General features: G+C 40.2%; 2 protein-coding genes across 2 annotated transcripts; both read left to right on the forward strand.

The window, feature by feature from the left end:
- The first annotated feature begins 329 nt into the window (after positions 1 to 329).
- Positions 330 to 13,848, forward strand: LOC108679856. The gene is made up of 8 exons (XM_018168585.2): positions 330 to 630; positions 5,725 to 5,907; positions 6,039 to 6,146; positions 8,869 to 9,024; positions 9,190 to 9,683; positions 10,315 to 10,508; positions 10,967 to 11,049; positions 11,810 to 13,848. The coding sequence occupies exons 1-8, from the start codon at positions 330 to 332 to the stop codon at positions 12,685 to 12,687; spliced, it is 2,397 nt and encodes a 798-aa protein (XP_018024074.2). The 3' UTR covers positions 12,688 to 13,848.
- Positions 13,849 to 17,253: 3,405 nt separating this feature from the next.
- On the forward strand, positions 17,254 to 19,238 carry LOC125178286. Its single transcript, XM_047881684.1, has one exon. It carries the CDS (start codon positions 17,374 to 17,376, stop codon positions 19,228 to 19,230), a length of 1,857 nt encoding a protein of 618 aa, XP_047737640.1. The 5' UTR covers positions 17,254 to 17,373; the 3' UTR covers positions 19,231 to 19,238.
- The last annotated feature ends 818 nt before the right edge of the window (positions 19,239 to 20,056 follow it).

Raw genomic sequence — 20,056 nt, forward strand, 5'->3', positions numbered from 1 at the left:
TTCAATCAAATTCGCTCACTGTAACCCAGTCTAGCAACTTAGCACACACGACACATTCCGCAAACTTGAGCTCAAATTTCAACTTAAGCAGTCATCAAACCCACGTGGACTCGGAGTCACCCTTTGATCAAACGCCCGGAGCATCTACGAATTTAAGACAAAACCACCATGCCACATCTCAAGCCTCATGGCTTAGCAATCCCAGCTTAAATTTTGAACATCCAACAAAAAATCCTAACAATTTTGCTCCTGCCATTGTGGGATTAGGTCTTAACCCGTTCGTTGTTACCCCTCTGGTACCAAACTATAACTCCACTACATCCCCACTAATGCCTTACCCTCACCCCACCACCAACCCATCGCTGCCATACCACTACCATACCACCATCCAACTGATACCCAACCATCACACCAACACCACCACTACCACCCCACTGGTGCCCTTCCATCACACCACCACCTCCACCACCCCACCGGTGCCCTTCCAGCACACCACCACCACCCCACTGGTTTCCACTGCTTGGGTCCACACCCACGCACCCACCAGACCTCCTGTCTTCAAAGATAAGTACACGTCGCAGCTCACGTGGGAGGAGGACATCATCGCTGGCACTTTCCTCGCCATCGTCGGTGAGTGCAAACTCTTCTACAATTTTTAGCGTTCAATGAATCATGAAAAGCAATGAAATATACTTTTTGTGGTGCTGATGCAGCTTGTCGCCGCAACGTTTTCATTGAAAATATGGTAAACTTGCATGGCGTTTTCTTTTATTTCCCGATTTTCATTGATTCCACTCAAAAGATCATCTAGTTATGCAACGCGATTAATAAACGCTAATTGGCGGACGATAGCTTAATGAGCGCGAGGGAGCGGGGTGTCGTTAAGGAGAAACTCGATAAAATCAGAAATGTGGGTTTGAGTGCCTCGGCCGCTTCAACTTCTTATAACTGTTATTGAATATTATGGGTAAAAACAAGTTCGATGTATAAATTTCGATTACTTCAAATTATTATAAGCTGAATTTGAAGAATTATGCCTATTACGTGAAGCGATTAAACTTTGCGCGAAAAATAGTAGCTACTGGTATTTTCCTCATGAAAAATGTCTTCCACGCCCGAAAAGATCAACTCGGCAGTATCAGATGAAGAACATGCCGTGGGCACAAAAAATATGACTAGCAGAAAAAGGCGAAACTGCGAGTTCTCCTGCGCTTTATTTAGGATGGATATTGAGTTTCACAGACTGTAGAGTCCTCGACAAATTCAAACATTTAACGTGAGTTGCTCACGATATTGCAGCCGTACGTCGCAAATTTATCCAGGTACACGTGGCGGCTGGGGGCATTTGATTTCAGAGTTAACCTTCAGTTCAGGTTTGCGGTGCATTTGTGACTTTACCAATATTTTTCAAAGTTAATCGTCACACCATATCGATCGTGCTTGATCATTATATGCACTCCGAGCAAACCATTCTTATCGGGCTTTATTTCTCACAATATGCGCTCCATGTGCACTATTCTTATCGGGCTTTATCTCTCACAATATGCGCTCCATGTGCACTATTCCAATCGAGCTTTATCTCTCACAATATGCGCTCCATGTGCACTATTCCAATCGAGCTTTATCTCTCACTATATGCACTCTGTGCGCACCATCCATTTCTCATGCTGACAGAAGTTAAGAAGTCCTCCGTTCTTCCGCTGAAGCCTGGAATGAGGTTGTTGATATGATACACAAGACTTCAAAAGTGAGGACCACCATCAGAGAGGCGGTGGTTTTTTCAGTTCCTTCCAGCGCATTTTTTGGAAGACTATTCCATTCTTATAGAGAACGGGATGGAGAACGGGAAGGAGAACGACGGGAAAGATAACGGGAAGGTGGGACGGGAAGGAGGAACGGAAAGAAGAACGGGAAGGAAAACGCGAAGGAAAACGGGAAGGAGAATGAGAAGGAGAACAGGAAGGAGAACGGGATTAAGACTACGGCAAAGTTAGGCGACCGAGTTGTGGAGGATTTTAGCGACCGTCAGGACGCTAAAAGCTCCGCAATGAGAAACGGTTTATGTGCTTTGAATTTTGAAGCGATTATTTTTTTTAAATGAGGCAGAGTTGCTGTGAAGAAATTGGAAAAATATATGCGTAATTAACAAAAGACAATAATTTACAAATTCCAATTACGACCCCAGAATATTTACCTTCAAAATTTTTATTCATGTAAAGGCGCCGAGTCACTAACTAGGCAACTCTATAGGATAAGATGAACCAAAACCTCTTTTGTGAGGGTATAACTTCATCAAACTATGTCTTAATTTTGACTCAGAACTAAATAGATCAATTCTCATGGAGAACGGGACGGATAATACTCATAATAAATAAATAAATAAATACTCATAATAAATAGATATAGCAGGAATTTAAAAGCAAAGAAAACAGCCAGAATATTAACCATTTCTTAAGAATGAAAACGTTTCGGAGTCCAGCTCCATCGTCAGTTCAAAAGTTCAAAACCTATAAGAAAATCTAATGGCCGTTTCCAGACCTCTGTGTTCAGAAAGCCAACGTTTACCGGTTTAAACACCAGCTTTTTTAGTTTTTGCTCATTTCGTTTTAAATTAAATGGGATTAAAACATTATTAAATCGTGGCTTCCGTATTTGTTCAACTTTCAATGCTATGCACACTGAATTTGAGTTTTTGCGCAGCATTTTTTCTTTAAACGGGTTTCCATCGCAACTGATTTATAGTCAAATTAAGAAATTCATGTCAAGGCAATATAATGAAGTTGTTCCCGATTGTGACAGTAGGAACCTGATTTATTGTTCTTTTCCCTACTTCGGTAAAGCATCTGAGACTATGGCTAGGGAATTGAAAGATTTGATCAATAAGTATATTCCGATAATTGATTCTTATTTTCTTATAGGTTTTGAACTTTTGAACTGACGATGGAGCTGGACTCCGAAACGTTTTCATTCTTAAGAAATGGTTAATATTCTGGCTGTTTTCTTTGCTTTTAAATTCCTGGTAAACTTGCGACTTAAGCAATCTAGTAATTTTTGTGCTTATATCCGATCGAAATAGATATAGATTTTTATCAACAATGACGTCGAGGTAATATTGGGGGAAACTCATTAATTTATGCATCAATGATACAGAATTCATACGGAAACAAATTGAGCTCATAATTTCAGTAGACGTTATAAATGAATTCCTTTTAATTTCCAAAAATATCGAAAAATTCCGTAACATATTCTTATATCTATAGCCATTGGGCTAACTTTTACAGGAAATGCAATTTATTGTAAAATGTATTAACCTAATTTTTTTTGTAGTTTAAGTCTGACATGTGAAGAGAAATTATCGTTCAAATTGTTTAGTTTGCTTCTTGGCAGTTCACCTTATAGTCCCATAACAAATGAACAGTCCGTTCACAACTGAAGAAATGGAGACGGCAGAACTTTCAGATGTTGTTCACGACGTTAAACTTTCTATACGTTTCATCCTGCTAACATCTCAACGCAGATCTATCTACCTCTGAACTGAAATTATATTTTGAAATTAATTTAAAATCACATTTTTTGAAATAAAACATGAACACCGCGATGCGGATGCTTCTGTAGGATTATTAAACAGAATACTCCTTCGTACGATGTCCAACTGCCGCGTCATATCAGCCGCAATTAAAGTATTTCTAATAATATTTCCACATTAAGAGCTTCCCTTGCTATTAAATTGAATAATCCAATATAGCATGGAGCCTAAAAATTATAAACTTAATAATTGGAGTCAATTTGCAGATGGGAAATCTAATTTCGTGGCTGTAATAGGAGGATTCACTGCGGTCAATTCCAGTTTGCACTTTCATTTATACCTTCATGAACTCGTCCCAAATGAATGCAGCTGGTAGTAATGTTAAAGATATTTAATATATTCGTAATATTGAGCAGATTATTGACCTGCCAAGTTTGCCAAGTTTCAGCTTTGCCAAGTTTATAGAGAAATAAAAATTTTTAGTTGAGATAGTTTGAGTCACGCTGCGTGTTTGTTGAAAGAGCCAATTTTTTATTAAAAATAAAATAATATCAAGTGTCTCAAATTTGATAAAGCTTGAGCACAATAATTCTGAAATAATTATACTCACAAATGCAAAGGTGCTGAGTAATTCAACTAAGAAGACTTAAGATTTAATATATGTTTCCGCATAATTCAGGGGTTCCTGTGTTCCATCAGGCACGTTTCAGGCAGGGGTTCCATCAGGCACGTTTCACTTATGTCGTTATACCACAGATTTCAAATGCGATGTTATACAAAAAAAATTTACTCAAAGAAGTATTCATCACCCGTTTTAAATTAAATTCTATATGAGTTGGTTTACTTGTCTCAAGATTAAATTTTGTAATATTGATGACTGATGAAACGTTTATATAGTGACGCAATTCAAGGCTTTGTGATCGAAACGAAAGAACGAAAAGACGCAAGAAACGAAAAACCATGTACTGTACGTCTACAATACTGCTTGTTTTCTTCGAGTTCTGGCAATGAATTTTCGTAAAGCCCCGTCCACACGCTCAAACTTTTCAGTCTTGCATGTCATGCCAGGTTTGGCAGACAAGACAGAGCTTGTGGACGCTCAAAGTTTGACGTCTTGCATGACGTGTGGGCGGGTTTTGAGATTTGACAAACCTGGAAAAGACGGAAGGGCGAGGGTTAATTCATACAAGACTGACGATAAGATTGAGCGTGTGGACGGGTAACCGATTAATTGGTCAAACTTTTACCATATCTCAGACTATATTGATGTTGAGCGCTGAGACATTGTTCCTCGCTAGCTCTAGTTTTTCACATTTCAAGATATGCGACATTGGCTTCACGATTTATTTTGGTGAGTTTATCGAATTATATCGTAGTTTCCATTGTTTGCGGTAAATTCAATCAAAAAGCTACAGTGGCAGGAACATGAGATAAGTTGATCCTACAGCAAACAAAGACTGTAACGAAGAAAATAAACTCTTTATAGAAAATAATGTGCCAAAATGAAGTCGTCAATGCTGTCTGGTGCAGATAGCAATGCTGTCTATCAACCCACATTGTGGTATTTTCTTTTAAAACCATTTTCGGGACCACCGCGTACGTTGCATCGCTTTAACCAAATTTTTGTGACACAAACTGCGATCACTGCAGCGAGCAGCACTGCCTCCTCCATTGCCGCGAGCACACAAGACTGAAGGAAAGTTTGAACGTGTGGACGCTCGTCAGTCTTCCGTCTTGTCGGTCAAACTTTGGCATGACATGCAGGACTGACGATAAGTTTGAGCGTGTGGATGGGGCTTAATTACACGCACCAAAATGTTACTTCAACTGACCCCAGCACCAAAAAAATTAAGATTGTTACCTGCCGCCAGGTATCGTGGCGGTGCTCGGTAACGGCGCGAGTGTCGCCATGTTAAGACTATAACTTGCCACCAGGCACCAGGTGACGTGGCGGTGCTCGGTAACGGCGCGAGTGTCGCCATGTTAAGATAGGAACTTGCCGCCAGGTGTCGTGGCGGTGCTTGGTAACGGCGCGAGTGTCGTCATGTTAAGATAGGAACTTGCCACCAGGTGTCGTGGCGGTGCTCGGTAACGGCGCGAGTGTCGCCATGTTAAGACTATAACTTGCCACCAGGTGTGGTGGCGGTGCTCGGTAACGGCGCGAGTGTGGCCATGTTAAGATAGTAACTTGCCACCAGGTGTCGTGGCGGTGCTCGGTAACGGCGCGAGTGTCGCCATGTTCTGGCGCAGAGGGAAGAAGCTGGCACCAGGGGAGCTGTTGCTGCTGAACCTCTCCTTCATCAGCCTCTTGCTGGCCGGGTGCTCCTACCCTGCAACCATGATATCTCTTTTCGCACACCGCTGGATCTTTGGTGAACTTGGTGAGAATTCCTGCCATGAGATGTTTAGTAATGCAATCTGAGTGAAACGTATAGTTACGGGAATGTTCGGATATGTACGGTTCGCAAGAGTCAAATATTTCATTCTCTGAAACGTTGCTCTAATATTGCAGGCTGCCAGTTGTACGGTTTTGTCTGCTACCTCCTGGGCATTGCGAATATGGCGTCGGTGATGATGCTGGCACTGGTGCGATACCTGAAGACCTGCTCCAGAGCTGCTGGTAATACCACACACTGGTTGATGGTAGCATGTACTACACACTGGTTGATGGTAGCATGTAATATTTATCAACCGATAGCAAACCCTCATGTTACGTTGCAAGATATTCTTCCATGCTACAATACACTTGGTAACGATCACGCAGTTTGGTGATTGCCTGCAAGCTGCTAACTAAATTTCATTACAATCTAATGGCAAGTAAAACGTATGAGACACGAGTCATTATTTGTACACTGTTAAAAATCGGCAGCTGAATTGCTAATTGATTCTTCGCTTTTATCATATTTCATAATTTCTATCGCTTTTATTATATTCCATAATCACTACCTACTTGAACAGGTAAGTACTAAACTCTGGTGGTATTTACCACTTACATTACATGGTATTTAACGGAATTTATTCAATTTATGCAACTTCACTGAAAAACTTGCAGTTTCACCTAGAAATAATTCAGGTTCAATATCAAAATTCGTTGAAAATTAAAGTCTCTGTATTTTAAAGTCGGTGGATACTTCTGGGGATACAAAGCCCGCAATCTGCAATATATAAAAATGTCCTTATAAAATACAATTATAGTTATGCATTAGTGAATAGTTTAACATAAAACTTCCTTAGTCAACACAACAGAAGTTCAGCTGCCAGCAAACGAAGAAGTTCTTCAACAATTACATGCTAGCCAAGAATCAAACGTAAGAGAACACAACTAAGAGCGTTCTTCATTATTTAATCTGTAACTGCTTTTCGTACTTACAAAACACCAACCTTCGTCTGACATTCTGTAGAGTTGCTCATGTAGGCTCCTTACACGTGGATGACCGCGACACAAAGAATCGTATAAAATTTATATAAATTTATTACCCTTTAGTGACTTAAACTGTTTGAAGTAATTAGGTGTAATTAGGTTCAAAAGTACAAAGGCTCGTTGTCACACAGAACAAAAGTTTGCGTGGGCTGGAGATATTTTCTTCGGAGCCATCGGAACAATGCGTTCTTATTAAATACGTGTTGTTGTATGAGATACAAATGTTGAACATGCAATCCGCCTCAGCAAGAAAAAATTATGCGCATGATTGCATGCGCAATTAATCTAACTAATGATGCCATGAAGTATCATGAATCCTACCTCATCGCTGTAAGTGTGGCAGCATTAAAGAGCTGAGCTAATTAAACTAGCTAATGGGATGCAAAATAACTTACGTAGCTTCCAAGTGGGGTGGAGCGAAGAAAAACTGTTATAAGATCTCAAATTTTACATTTAGCGAATAATTTCATATAATAAATGTATTCTTTTCAAAATCTACCATACATATTTATTTGATATTTCAGAAGAAGTGACAGTTAATTTAGTTGTAAGTTAGGAAACAAAATATAGATCAAATTGGTTGTTACTCATAGGACCTCCAAGCCTGTTTTTCATTTACCAAAATTTTTTTGCAGTCTATAATTTTCCAATTGATTGTCCCTACATAACGTTGTTACAATACGTCTATTTTAATATACCGCTGTCACAATTTTGAAGCTGTGGTTGTGGCAACTGCAGCACAAAATATTGAACGTTAAATTACTTTGTTATATAAAATCAACCCATTATAATTGTTCGGACGATATCGCGTTTATCGCTTAATGTTTCTGTGATGTTCTAAACAATGTATTTTATTTCTTTCAATTTCTGCAGCAAGTTTTATTGTAGATTATGATGTTATTTTTTCGTTAGTATTTAACTTATGATCTTAATGGTTATTCTCGCTCAAGCAACACATATCGAAAACATTTTGACTAGGTGAAAACACTCACTAATATTCACTAAAATACTGCGATAAACGTGACCTGTTTTGCTCGCTGAAGAAATAGTAACCAGCCATGCTAGGTAGTCGCGCCGTAACGTAGATTCAATATCAACTTTATCTGATAAAATTAATCAATGTTGAATATAATATAAGTAAAATTATACACTTTATTACTGTTTCAAAATGATAATAAAAGTTAATAAAATCCCCTGAATCACCAGCCTTGGTCTACAGAGGGAGACTAGCTAAACTTTTGAACACAAACCGATTAATTTTAAATTTTTTACCAAACTGGCAATGGAATAATATAAATGATTTCAGAAGCATCACCTTCATATTCCAGGTTAATTTTTGAAAAAAATTTTCTGAATTTAAAATCTCGCTATAAATTATTGTTATTTAAATTTTCACTTACTAATCGAAAAACGGTTTCACTTACTTAGCGGGAAATGGTTCAATAGGAAATTACTGTGGAGCCCGCATGGATGATGTGCATAGGCGAAATTAGGGGGAGAAATAATCAAAGAGAAATTAATAATTTCCAAAATTTGTGTTTTCTTCCGGTCCACCTTGGAGCGTAACCTTTACAATCTAATCTCCACCGCAATTATTATTAAGATAATTATAGATGCTACTTTTAGCGCTCGGTGAATTTGCCCATCCATTTTTAGCAATTCTCATTTATGTGAAAAAAGCAGTATTGTGCATGTCATGTCCGTCCGTCCGTCTGTCTGTCTGTCTGTCCATCCGTGATTTCACGTTTTCGTCGACGAGAAAATGCGCTCTGTCACTCACTGCAGTGAGTACTGAGTTATGTATTTTGTTATAACCTAAACAACAATTTAATTTCCACTTTAATTACCTATTTTGTTTATTATAACATAAACGATATAATTTCGCCAATAATTATTATGACTCTTATGTTGCCCGCGCGAGGTGCGTGGCTGGACAGCGACCAGGTGCGCCGCATCATCGCCGGCATCTTCGTGTTCGCTGCGGCCTGGGCGACCCTGCCGCTGCTGGGCGCCGGCGACTACGACGTCGAGCCCTTCGGCACGTCCTGCACCCTAGAGTGGGATGACCCGTCCTACGGTGAGTGGGATGACCCGTCCTACGGTGAGTGGGGCGACCAGTCCTATGGTGAGTGGGACAACCTGTCCTACAGTGAGTGGGACACCCGTCCTACGGTGAGTGGTGCGACCCGTCCTACGGTGAGTGGTGCGACCCGTCCTACGGTGAGTGGTGCGACCCGTNCAGCTGGCAAGATATACCTGCTGGTCACGCTCATATTCGTGGTGCTGTACGTTACAGCTGGCAAGATATACCTGCTGGTCACGCTCATATTCGTGGTGCTGTACGTTACAGCTGGCAAGATATACCTGCTGGTCACGCTCATATTCGTGGTGCTGTACGTTACAGCTGGCAAGATATACCTGCTGGTCACGCTCATATTCGTGGTGCTGTACGTTACAGCTGGCAAGATATACCTGCTGGTCACGCTCATATTCGTGGTGCTGTACGTTACAGCTGGCAAGATATACCTGCTGGTCACGCTCATATTCGTGGTGCTGTACGTTACAGCTGGCAAGATATACCTGCTGGTCACGCTCATATTCGTGGTGCTGTCGCCGACGCTGGTGATGGTGGGGAGCTACTCGCTGCTGCTCTACCGCGTGCACCAGAACAGCTTGCGCTGCCGGGCGTCGGGGGCCAGGAAGGAGTCCACGCCGTCCGACCTGCAGCTCACGGCGGTAGGTTCTGGCATAACATTTTTAGAAAGCGTACGGTGATACGTGTAATTTAGTGTTAGTTTGAACTGTTTTATGATAAATTGGATAACCGAAGATTTTAATAATATGTATTTAAAAATTCGTTTATAAAGAGAAAACATCTAAACAATCCCAGTGTCTCCGATGTTACACATGTACAGTGAATTACTAATTCTATTTTCAAATATGAAAGAAATATATTTTTTAATATATAAAAATATATTATATCTTGAAAATTGATTATTCTGTCAATTTATTCATGCATTGTCTCCAATTTTAGTCAAGTGTGCAAAATTTCAGATCGAATGGACAGGTAAAAGTGTGTTAAATATCGATTATAAGATTTATAGTAGAGAAACAAACAACAGGAAGTGAATTTAGAGAAGTGTTGTAAAAATGAAGAAGACTCTAAGCAAATTTAGCATATCATCATTGAAAACCATACGTATCGTCGTACGTTTTCAATGATTAAACATATGGTTAATTTGCGTGGAGTTTCCTTTGCTGTTAAATTCTTGATGAAGAAGCAAGTTAAGCAAACAATTGATAATGTATTTATGTCAAAAAATATATCAGATCCATAATGATATAATAATATAATGCTAAAACATTTATTGTAAAGGTGTCAGTGGCAGTGTGCCTGGGCTTCGTGGTGGCCTGGATGCCCTACGCCGTAATGTCGCTTTACTACGGCGTCCTCGGGGGGCAAAAACCCCCGCCATACGCGGCCATCGCCCCCGTCCTGCTGGCCAAGAGCTCCTGTGCATACAACCCTGTCTTCTATGTCTTCATCACGACGCGTTACAGGTGTTGTGTACAGGTGTTGTGGTGTACAGGTGTTGTGGTGTACAGGTGTTGTGGTGTACAGGTGTTGTGGTGTACAGGTGTTGTGGTGTACAGGTGTTACAGGTGTTCTGGTGTACAGGTGTTGTGGTGTACAGGTGTTGTGGTGTGCAGGTGTTACAGGTGTTGTGGTGTACAGTGTCACCAGGACAGTACAGTATCGACAGTACAGTATCGACAGTACAGTATCGACAGTACAGTATCGACAGTACAATATCGACGTGTGTGTCAGGCTATTCGGACGTACGCAGTATAACTATGACTCACCAGTTGGTTATTTTTTGACTTTAATCCAAACGTAATGTTACATCAAACATAATTCACGCACTTTTTCCATATTTAATTTGCGTGTACCGCCAACTTGCTCTAATTTATTCCTGTGTTGAATAGCAAGTTTATTTTGAAGATATTTTCGTGTGCAGACAAGAGATCATTAAAAGTTTGCCGGAGTGGCTGGCCAAGAGGCTGCAGAAGGAGCCGTTCTTCAGAGCACCAGAACCTAGCGGTGAGGCATGCTGGAATATTGCAACTTGTAATCTCATACAATTATAATTGTTAAAATTTGTGTTTGCTATTCAGGCACGCTTCCGCGATAATTATCGCGTCGGAATATTATCTTCACCTGAAAATATAGGAGGAATTGTATGGTATTGCAAAGCGAGAGAGAAGGATTAGAGTTAGACCAAAAGTAAAAGAAGGACTTTAAACATGTATATACGACAATTTAAGTATATATTCAAATTTTACATGAAAAGTACAATAAAAGTATTCCATGTTAAATGCGAGTTTCAATAGGTCTTCTTTCAATTATTATATAATAGTTGTTTTCATATTAACGGGAATCGTGTAATGTAGATTAATTTTAAAGCTTCCAGGAATATCTATCGATGCCGAGCACATCAGAGCTAACCTGCTAGTGAGCTCATTTCAGATCAAAATTCAAGTTGATGGTATAAAGTTGTAACTTCATATTAAGATATATAAGTACGATCTTGAAGTCTAAAGAAGCTAGTATCAATATTTGCATCTATTTAAATTCTATTGCGAGATTTTATGCTCAAGGGTTTTTCCGTTGTTAATCGTAATAGACAATCCAAACGATTTTACATTCCGTTCATATTATTAAATTTTCCCTCTGTCTTCAAACAGAAGTAATGCAACTAAAAAAACTTCCAAACTTTTATATAACAAAATCTTGCTTCAAAGTCCATTTCTAGTACATATAATTCATTTCAATATATATTTATTAGTTTAATGTCACACAGACTCCTCTCGCATTGTTCTGCAAACAACAGCCGGGGCATCATGCCGCAATTGCATCGCAGTCCGCGTAGCAGAACAAGAGGTGAACAACCGTTTGGCACGGAAACAGGACTCTCCACAACCTTACGTAAACCAACCTTCACCGTCCGTGCATTACAAGTTTAGCCCGCACAGTAATGGAAAAACAATTGACATTCACTGTGCACAAACCCATAACCCACAAGACGCACGACAGTTCACTTCTATAGGAAACCAATGTTCGGTTGAACGTCAGTTCGGAGAAGATTCTCTCGCAATGATAGACAAGTTTAATTCGCATAGTAACTGCCAAGCTTGTGATTTTCATGTCGCGCCATCGGAAAACGTTCAAGACGCGATGCAAAGTACTTCTGTTGGAATACAATGTGAGTTTGACCACCTAGTCAAAAATGTACCAGTTTCTGATGGTGACCGCGAAGCCAACATGAAACCAGAAGTTATTATATCTGATCCCGTTTCAAGAAACATTCTTGTTCCTGAAGCAGCATGTCGCGAACATAACACGATTCCTCGGTTCAAGCCAATTAAAAAGTCTCAAGAAGCTTCATCAGCTGAGAATTCGAACAAATATTCTTTATTAATTAAACGACCTCGTTCCTCGATAAATGGTCTATCAAGATCTCGTTCTTGGGACTCGAGAGACAGAGAAATCTTCGTATTATCTGATATAAAATTAGACAAAGGTGGCAAAAGCACTGTACCGTGCGTGAGTGCGGGAGAGCCATTGAAGCTGTTGAGCGTGAGGGCGGCCAAAACGAGGGAATACGGAACTGGAGCTAAGCTGGTAACCCTCATCTTAGCACAACACGAGAATGATGTCCTTACCGAACTCATTGTGTAATTTGCATGTCACCATCCTATACTATAATGGAAATTGTTGTGGATGCCAGTACAATGTCAACATTAATGTATATTGCTGATATAATCTTCAATGAAAATATTTTTCAAAAATCCATCAGCCTACTAACTCTTACCAATTACTTCATATAATTCGTGGGACTGACAAAAAACATACATTGGAATTTTAGCATAGCTCATTGATAACATTTTCCTGGTAGTATCAAATTTATCAGCCGCAGTTGACTGTTTGAAATGTGATTAACCTAATTCTAAATGTTCCAATTCTCATTATCGTACATGATCTAACATATAACAAAATTTCGTAGAATCATTGTAGCATTTCTCTAACAATATTTCGAATTCCCAGAATTTTTGTTAAAAGTCACATTCGAGTATTCTGATATCAAACTCATTAATTTGCGAAGGGGAAATATACAAATGAATGTCCATGTTAATGTTGATATTGATGTTATGAAATTATGAAGTATATCAAGTGTTTTGTCATCATATTAATGTTAATATTATCATGTTAATGATGACATTGTTATAATGAAATAGTGAAGCATATCAAGAGTTTTATAAAAGATAATTATCATCATTCTATTTATATGCTGCCTTCTTCTGATACGATGATAATGAAAGCTGCTGCGCGAGAAAATGTTTTACAAATCACTCTTTTGGCTTTCGCAATGTTATATTTTTGTATCATGTAAATTATTTGGCACCTGCAATAACATTCATGCCAGTATCATGAATGGAAATCATTAGGCATTGAAATTATTTTTCAATTGCCAAAACGTTTTAAAACGTTGCAAAAAGGCAGTTATTGAGTCGGGTTCTGGCGTCACTGCCCCTAGCTCAGCAGAACATATATCTTTGATGGAATAATTCAATATATTCAACGTTATTGATCAATTTTTCTGCCAACAATATTTTTAGACTTAAAGGCCTTCCCGCATGCATGCAAAGGTAACTCGGTTCCTTTGAAAGTCGTTACAATTAATTAAGGTTGTCGAGAACGAATTCGGTGATGAACAAAATGGATAAAAGACCCACAAAAATGGAACAAGCGTTAGTGCATATTCACTACTTGACCAGGTATTATATTCGCCATGTCGCAACATAATCGTTAAAATTGATTGCTTAAATCGCATAAACATTAAACAGAATTTAAAAGGAAAGAAAATGGCTAAAAAATCACCATTTCTTATGATAGAAAACGTTTAGGAGCCCAGCTCCAATCAATGAAATTATTCTCACTGGCTAACTTTTTGCTGTTTAAAACGAGAAGCTCTTTAATTGCTCTCATTATCCGAAGCCTTTTGAAAGGCGAGATCGTTTACTGTCCTAAATTGGAAGACTAGATTGGAGACAAGTTGGGCAATTATTTCTTTACTGACTTGCTGGGATTTTCTCTCATCTTTATCAACACGTACGCTCTTGGCTTGTTTTGAACCCATGTATAAGAGGTTCAGCTCATATAATGTTCAATACAACGTGACAGATACACCAAAAACAAGGCAAATATATTACTTTGGTAGCAGATCGACTCGTACTAACAACGAGATGCGCGCTGAACAAACTATTCTAATAATATTCCTAAATATACTTATAACATGGGGTAATATTCATGTCATATTGAAAAACTTGCATTTCAAAGGTTCCGCGAGTATACACTCCAGAATTAGCGTTATAGTATAAACCAAAAAATTCACAGGTATATCTTCAGCTCTGTAAAATCCACGGCGCTCCAAGTCGAGAAAGCTGAATATATTTTTAAAATATGTAATATTATGCAAAATATCATAGTGTCAGTGGATTATCGTAGTGACAATGTGTAGTTTTAACGCAGGTTCAGCATTAATTCAAAGATGTTATCTAATATACAAGCCTTAAGTGCAACAATGCATTTGAATCCCGTTCCGGTTTCATTATTCTCTCTAATATTATTATCATCAACTTACTGTATATTATTATTAACTTAAAATTTTAGTAACTTATATTAATAATAACTTATTACCCAGGTGCTATAACAACAATGAGAGTGGGGCCTTCGGACATTGCACCGTGATTTATAAGTTTAAAAATGACACTATAGGATTATATTATTCCTTTTTCATGTTTTCTGTCAGCAAATAAATGCAAGTTAAAAGGACAAATCGATGTCATTCCAAAAACAGTTTTCCCGACTTAAGTCTCACCGGCACTGAAGTTTGCATGGTTTCCTAGCTAATAGGATCTATCGATCATTACTAGCTGATAACTTTTATATAACTAACTTCTCAAGGAAAGATTTTTGTATCAAACGACCAACAAAATAATACATATCATGATGTCCCAACTACTTTTCTGAATACTGTGTGGTTGAAAAACTGTCACAACGTTTTATATTTGATTGTAAGAAGCTCATTGAGTTTTGTGCGAGAGACAGTTAATTTGTGCTATTCATTTTTCATAGCATTGTACAACTCGTCTATTCGTCCATTAGAAGATTTGGGTAGTGATGGATCTTATTGTGTATCTGTGTTTTATGTTGTATTTGTAGTAAAGTATATAAGTATAAATTTGTTTTATTCAACTCAGTTATAATTTTGTTGTCGGATATATTTTCTGAGCGCTAGTAAGGCTTTTGTAAAGCTTCAATTCAAGAATTTTTTGCGATAGACCTACCATTTAACTACAAATTCATACTTTACAACAGTTAACATTTCGTGAGAAACACTGCTAAACAAAGAGGAGACTGCAATACTTATAAAAATAAATATATTGGACAAAATTACTTTATGCCAATTCATTTTATCAATACTTTATGTCTTGGCAAAAGAATTTGACCTGAAATAAACGATGACATACCAGCATAAACACAGTAGTTAAGAATAGGTTATACAGCGGGAGAAAGTCAAGGATCGTTTATTAGAACGTTTTTTTTTCTATTTAGAAGACCTTTTCAAATTTACATAATCTACAAAGATTGTGGTTCTGCTCGGCAGATCATAGGCCATACTCAGAGATGGGCAGTAGCGCGCTACTAGCGGCCGCTACATTTTCAGTAGCGGTAGCGGCGCTGCAATCTAGTGGGTGTAGCGGTAGCGGTGGCGCCTGCTACATTTAGAGGATGTAGCGGTAGCGGCCGCTACATTTCAAAGTAGCGCTTCCCAGCTCTGGCCGTACTGAACCTCTAGAAGATCTGAACCTTCTATAACAGGATGAACATTCGGGGCTAAGTTATTTTTTCGGATCGAGACCACCAGAAAAAATTACTTCTATTTGCGAAAAAGGTTTTCGGTTATTTCACAACTTGATTTTTATCTGGAGGTTATTTTATTTCATAGTTAGTTTTATTCGCTAGATTTATATTTAGTTCAATTGACTTCGACGTTTGCTCCGCAATAGTGAGGTCGTTTTAGTGCTAAGCTTTACACAACTAATGATTATCAAGTATTCTAGTCCCCAGCAGAAGCTATCATTTATTAGGACAATATTGTTAAACACTTTGTGTTTCGATTGAAAATGCGGTATGGTTTTAAGATCTTCCACACAGAAAGTAATACCATTTAATTGTAATATGATTTCTAAATAAATAATTTTTTTAATAAATATTATACCTGCCTGGAATATTTACCTGCTATACCTGCTTATAAATATTATACCTGCTATAACAGCTGAATTATTTCTACATATGCATTTGATTTTGTAAACGCATAATTAAATTCGATCCGAATAAAAAAATATATAACTCAGTACTCACTGCAGTGAGTGACAGAGAGCGCATTTTCTCGTCGACGAAAACTTGAGGTCGCGGACGGACGGACAGACGGACGGACAGACAGACAGACGGACATGGCGAGCACAATAGTGCATTTTTCCATAAATGAGAGAATGCGCCAAAAACTTTGCACAACTGATGAAAATGCTACAATTAGAGAAAATTGCTGTACAATTTCGGAATCATCGCTTAAATTTCATATTACTCTATTAATTAGACTTCCAAATTTTGCACTATATTCACATGATTCCATGCATTTTTTTTCCAAAATATTGTTGTCATTCAGCTAGTTTGCTGCAGGTATCGTGGGCACTGGGCAGCAAGTCCGAAGATGTAGAATTGACCGCTTGCGTTTTGCGTACTTCATGCCAAGTAGTTAATTGCGCAACACCTTTGGTGAGTCTGTCCTGGGTTCATTTTTATCTCGTTCATACCAAGACCCACAGAGTGCAGTTTTTCGATACAATGTCAAGCCGTTGTCTGATTGCTTGGACCTTTTTTTCAATAAATAAGATATTTTTATTAAACGTCTCGTAACGATTTTCAGCAAAAATTTGGCATTGTACTACTGGAAATCTTACTATGTTAATTTGATATTACTCATCATGTAACAAGATAATGTTTCATATTCTGTCATCAATAATATCTCATCTTTATTGCCTACCTACATGACATAGGCGCTGGCGTGGGAGTCTGGGAGGAGCCTGTGCCGGAGTCATCAGCCTATTACCGTAGTTGAAAACACTTCTTCAGTCAAGTCTCGTTCGAACTGTGATACAGTGTGGTTGTGACTAAAACGCTCCTTCGCTCGAAGCACCATATACGATAATAATACGTGGTGTGTCCAGTGACATATCAATTTACATTATTCTAAAGTATACGAGGTACTTTGAGTCCTATTGAACGACAATAAATCATACCATGGGGCCAAGCCGAGGGCGCAATACGGCGCCCACGGCCCGGGCTAACCCTTTGGAAATGGTAGAAACGCCAAGCCAGACTTTGCACCATAAGTCTAAGCCTTACCGCCGCTCAGCCACACAGCCTGAGCCTGCCCCATCTTCTTCTGCCAAGAAGCGCAGCCTTTCGCCTAATAATGCCTCCAAGCCCAAGAAAAATGCTCCAGCCAAGGTGCAACAGCTGGCAGCTTCCAAGGTCGACCTTGCCCAAGAAGATGCCTCTTCAATTATTAGTGGGGTGCTGTCTGACTCGTGTGAAAGCCTTCCTAATTCTCCTGCCTCCCACTCAAACTCTCACCAAGCCCTACAGCCCCTACTCAACGAAGCATCCAAAGATAGCATGAGCACCACCAATGAACCACTCAAAAAGACTACAGAAGCCTCAAGCGCAAGGATAGACCTCAACTCAGCGGAAAATGCACACAACCTGCCCCAAAGCACCCGCCAAGTTATTCTCACCAGCTCAGACGCCCAGACTAAACTATCTCGTTTGAACCCATTCAGAATAGCCAAAGCTATGGACGCACTGTGTGGGCCAGTCCAAAGTGTAGAACATCAGCGCTCAGGTGCCCTGCTAATAACCACCAAGACATTAGAACAGGTACACATTTTGCTGGATGCCAAAATCCTGAAGATTGGTGAAGAATCACACCCAGTGACCGGAACAATTGCTTGGTCAACCCAGTTCTCCTATGGAAAAATATTTGCACCAGAACTTCAAGATGAATCCTTAGACTTTCTACTGACCATTCTCAAAGAAGATAAAGTAGTTGGGATCCGCAAGCTTCTAAGCGACCCCAAAAAATCCTCCGTCCCTTTATATGTCCTTACCTTCCTCAGCCCCTCACCTCCAAATGAAATACGAGTTGGCTACTGCCCATACACAGTAGACAAGTACTACCCAAGCCCACTTCGTTGTGGGCAGTGCCTCCGCTACGGCCACTCCAAACTTAGGTGCTCACGACAGAGCCCCATCTGTGCCCACTGCAGCCAAAGTGGTCACTCTCAAGAAGCCTGTCCAAACTCCCATCTTGCTCCCAAATGCATAAACTGTAAAGGGCCACATCCTGCAACCTCACGCCAGTGCCCATATTACGAGTCCGAGCTCCGAGCGTGCCAACTCACAACCGATGAGGGACTCAGCTTCCCTGAGGCAAGAGCTAAAGCAAGAACAGAGTCCAACAATACTGGCAGCCTCGCTGACACTACGGAAGCTCGCCCAGACTTACATGGCCGGAAGCCCAACAGCACACTCTACCGGACCAGCACACCAACAAGTTATAAGAAGCAACCACAACCAGCGCCTCTCATACACTCGGAGCAAGCGTTTCCAAGCCTCTCCCAACTAATGATGAACAATCGTGCCTCCTCTCCGCCTCCTCCAACTACCGCTGCTTGGCCAACTATAGCTTCTCAACCTCACGCAAGTAGCACTCAAACCTCTACCTGGCTCACACAAGGACAACGCACACAACACACCCCCCTGTATGCAGCCACATCACTTTCTAACCTACCCAATCTCCCAGATTCCCAACCAGAAACACTACCTGCACAGTGTACTCCTCTTTCACCTACCTCACAAACACAGCCTACAACTCTGCCCACCCCTACCTCATCCACTCATACAACACCAATTGCCTTAGACTTCACACAGCTTCTCATCAAACTATTGCCACTAATGATTCGCCTCCTCCTAGCCACACAACTCACAGACAAGATAGAATGCATCACTGAGCTTGGCCGAATCCTACAAGCTGACTCACTAGTCTCAGAGTCACTAAAACTGATAGGGCACTCATCCATCGCACACACATGCTAAACTTCACAATACTGCAATGGAACGTCAGGTCACTTCTAGCACGCTTACCTCACTTACAAAAATTAATAGCTGATCTCAGCCCAGACGTACTATGTCTACAGGAAACATTTCTTGCCCCAAACACACTATGCAACCTACGAGGATACCAGACACCAATGGCACGATGTGACCGGGCATGCGGTAGGGGAGGGGGAGTACTGCTGGCAGTCCGTCCCACTATCCCACACTTTCACCTTCCAATAGTCTCCTCACTCGAAGTCTGTGCAAGCCAAATACACTTACCTCAACTCAAACTCACAGTCTGCTCTCTTTATCTCCCCCCAAACTTACCCAACACAGTGCTACAAACCGAACTTCCTCTTCTTATCACCCAGCTCCCCAAACCATTCATCATCTGCAGTGACTCAAACGCCCACCACCCCTCATGGGGGTCCATCCACTCTGACCCCCGCGGAACCTTAATTCACAAGTGGATACATGACTCAAACCTCTTCCTCCTCAACACGTCAGAACCAACCTACCTAACATCTAGTGGTAACTACAGTCACATTGATCTCACCATCACTACAGCAGACATAGCTCCACAATACACCTGGACCCCACACTCAAGCCCATGCACCAGCGACCACTTCCCGCTAGTGCTTTCCACCCTAACAAAGCCATACACAGACACAGCACGCTGGCAGACTCGCTCTGCCAACTGGCCCCAATTTCAAGCATCCTTAAACCTTCCCAGCAACTTCCTATCCCCAACACAGGCATGTGGCACTGTTGTGTCCTCCATCCTAAAAGCAGCTTCTGCCCACATTCCTAAAACAGAAAGCAA

The sequence above is a fragment of the Hyalella azteca genome, unplaced genomic scaffold, assembly GCF_000764305.2.
Source record: "Hyalella azteca isolate HAZT.00-mixed unplaced genomic scaffold, Hazt_2.0.2 contig8592, whole genome shotgun sequence".
NCBI classification, from domain to species: domain Eukaryota; kingdom Metazoa; phylum Arthropoda; class Malacostraca; order Amphipoda; family Hyalellidae; genus Hyalella; species Hyalella azteca.

Coding starts and splice junctions, on each gene's coding strand:
- LOC108679856 (XM_018168585.2), top strand. CDS start 330: ATGCCTTACCCTCACCCCACCACCAACCCATCGCTGCCATACCACTAC. Junction 6,147..8,868: donor GACCTGCTCCAGAGCTGCTG/GTAATACCACAC, acceptor TGCCCGCGCGAG/GTGCGTGGCTGGACAGCGAC. Junction 10,509..10,966: donor TTCATCACGACGCGTTACAG/GTGTTGTGTACA, acceptor TTTCGTGTGCAG/ACAAGAGATCATTAAAAGTT.
- LOC125178286 (XM_047881684.1), top strand. CDS start 17,374: ATGGGGCCAAGCCGAGGGCGCAATACGGCGCCCACGGCCCGGGCTAAC.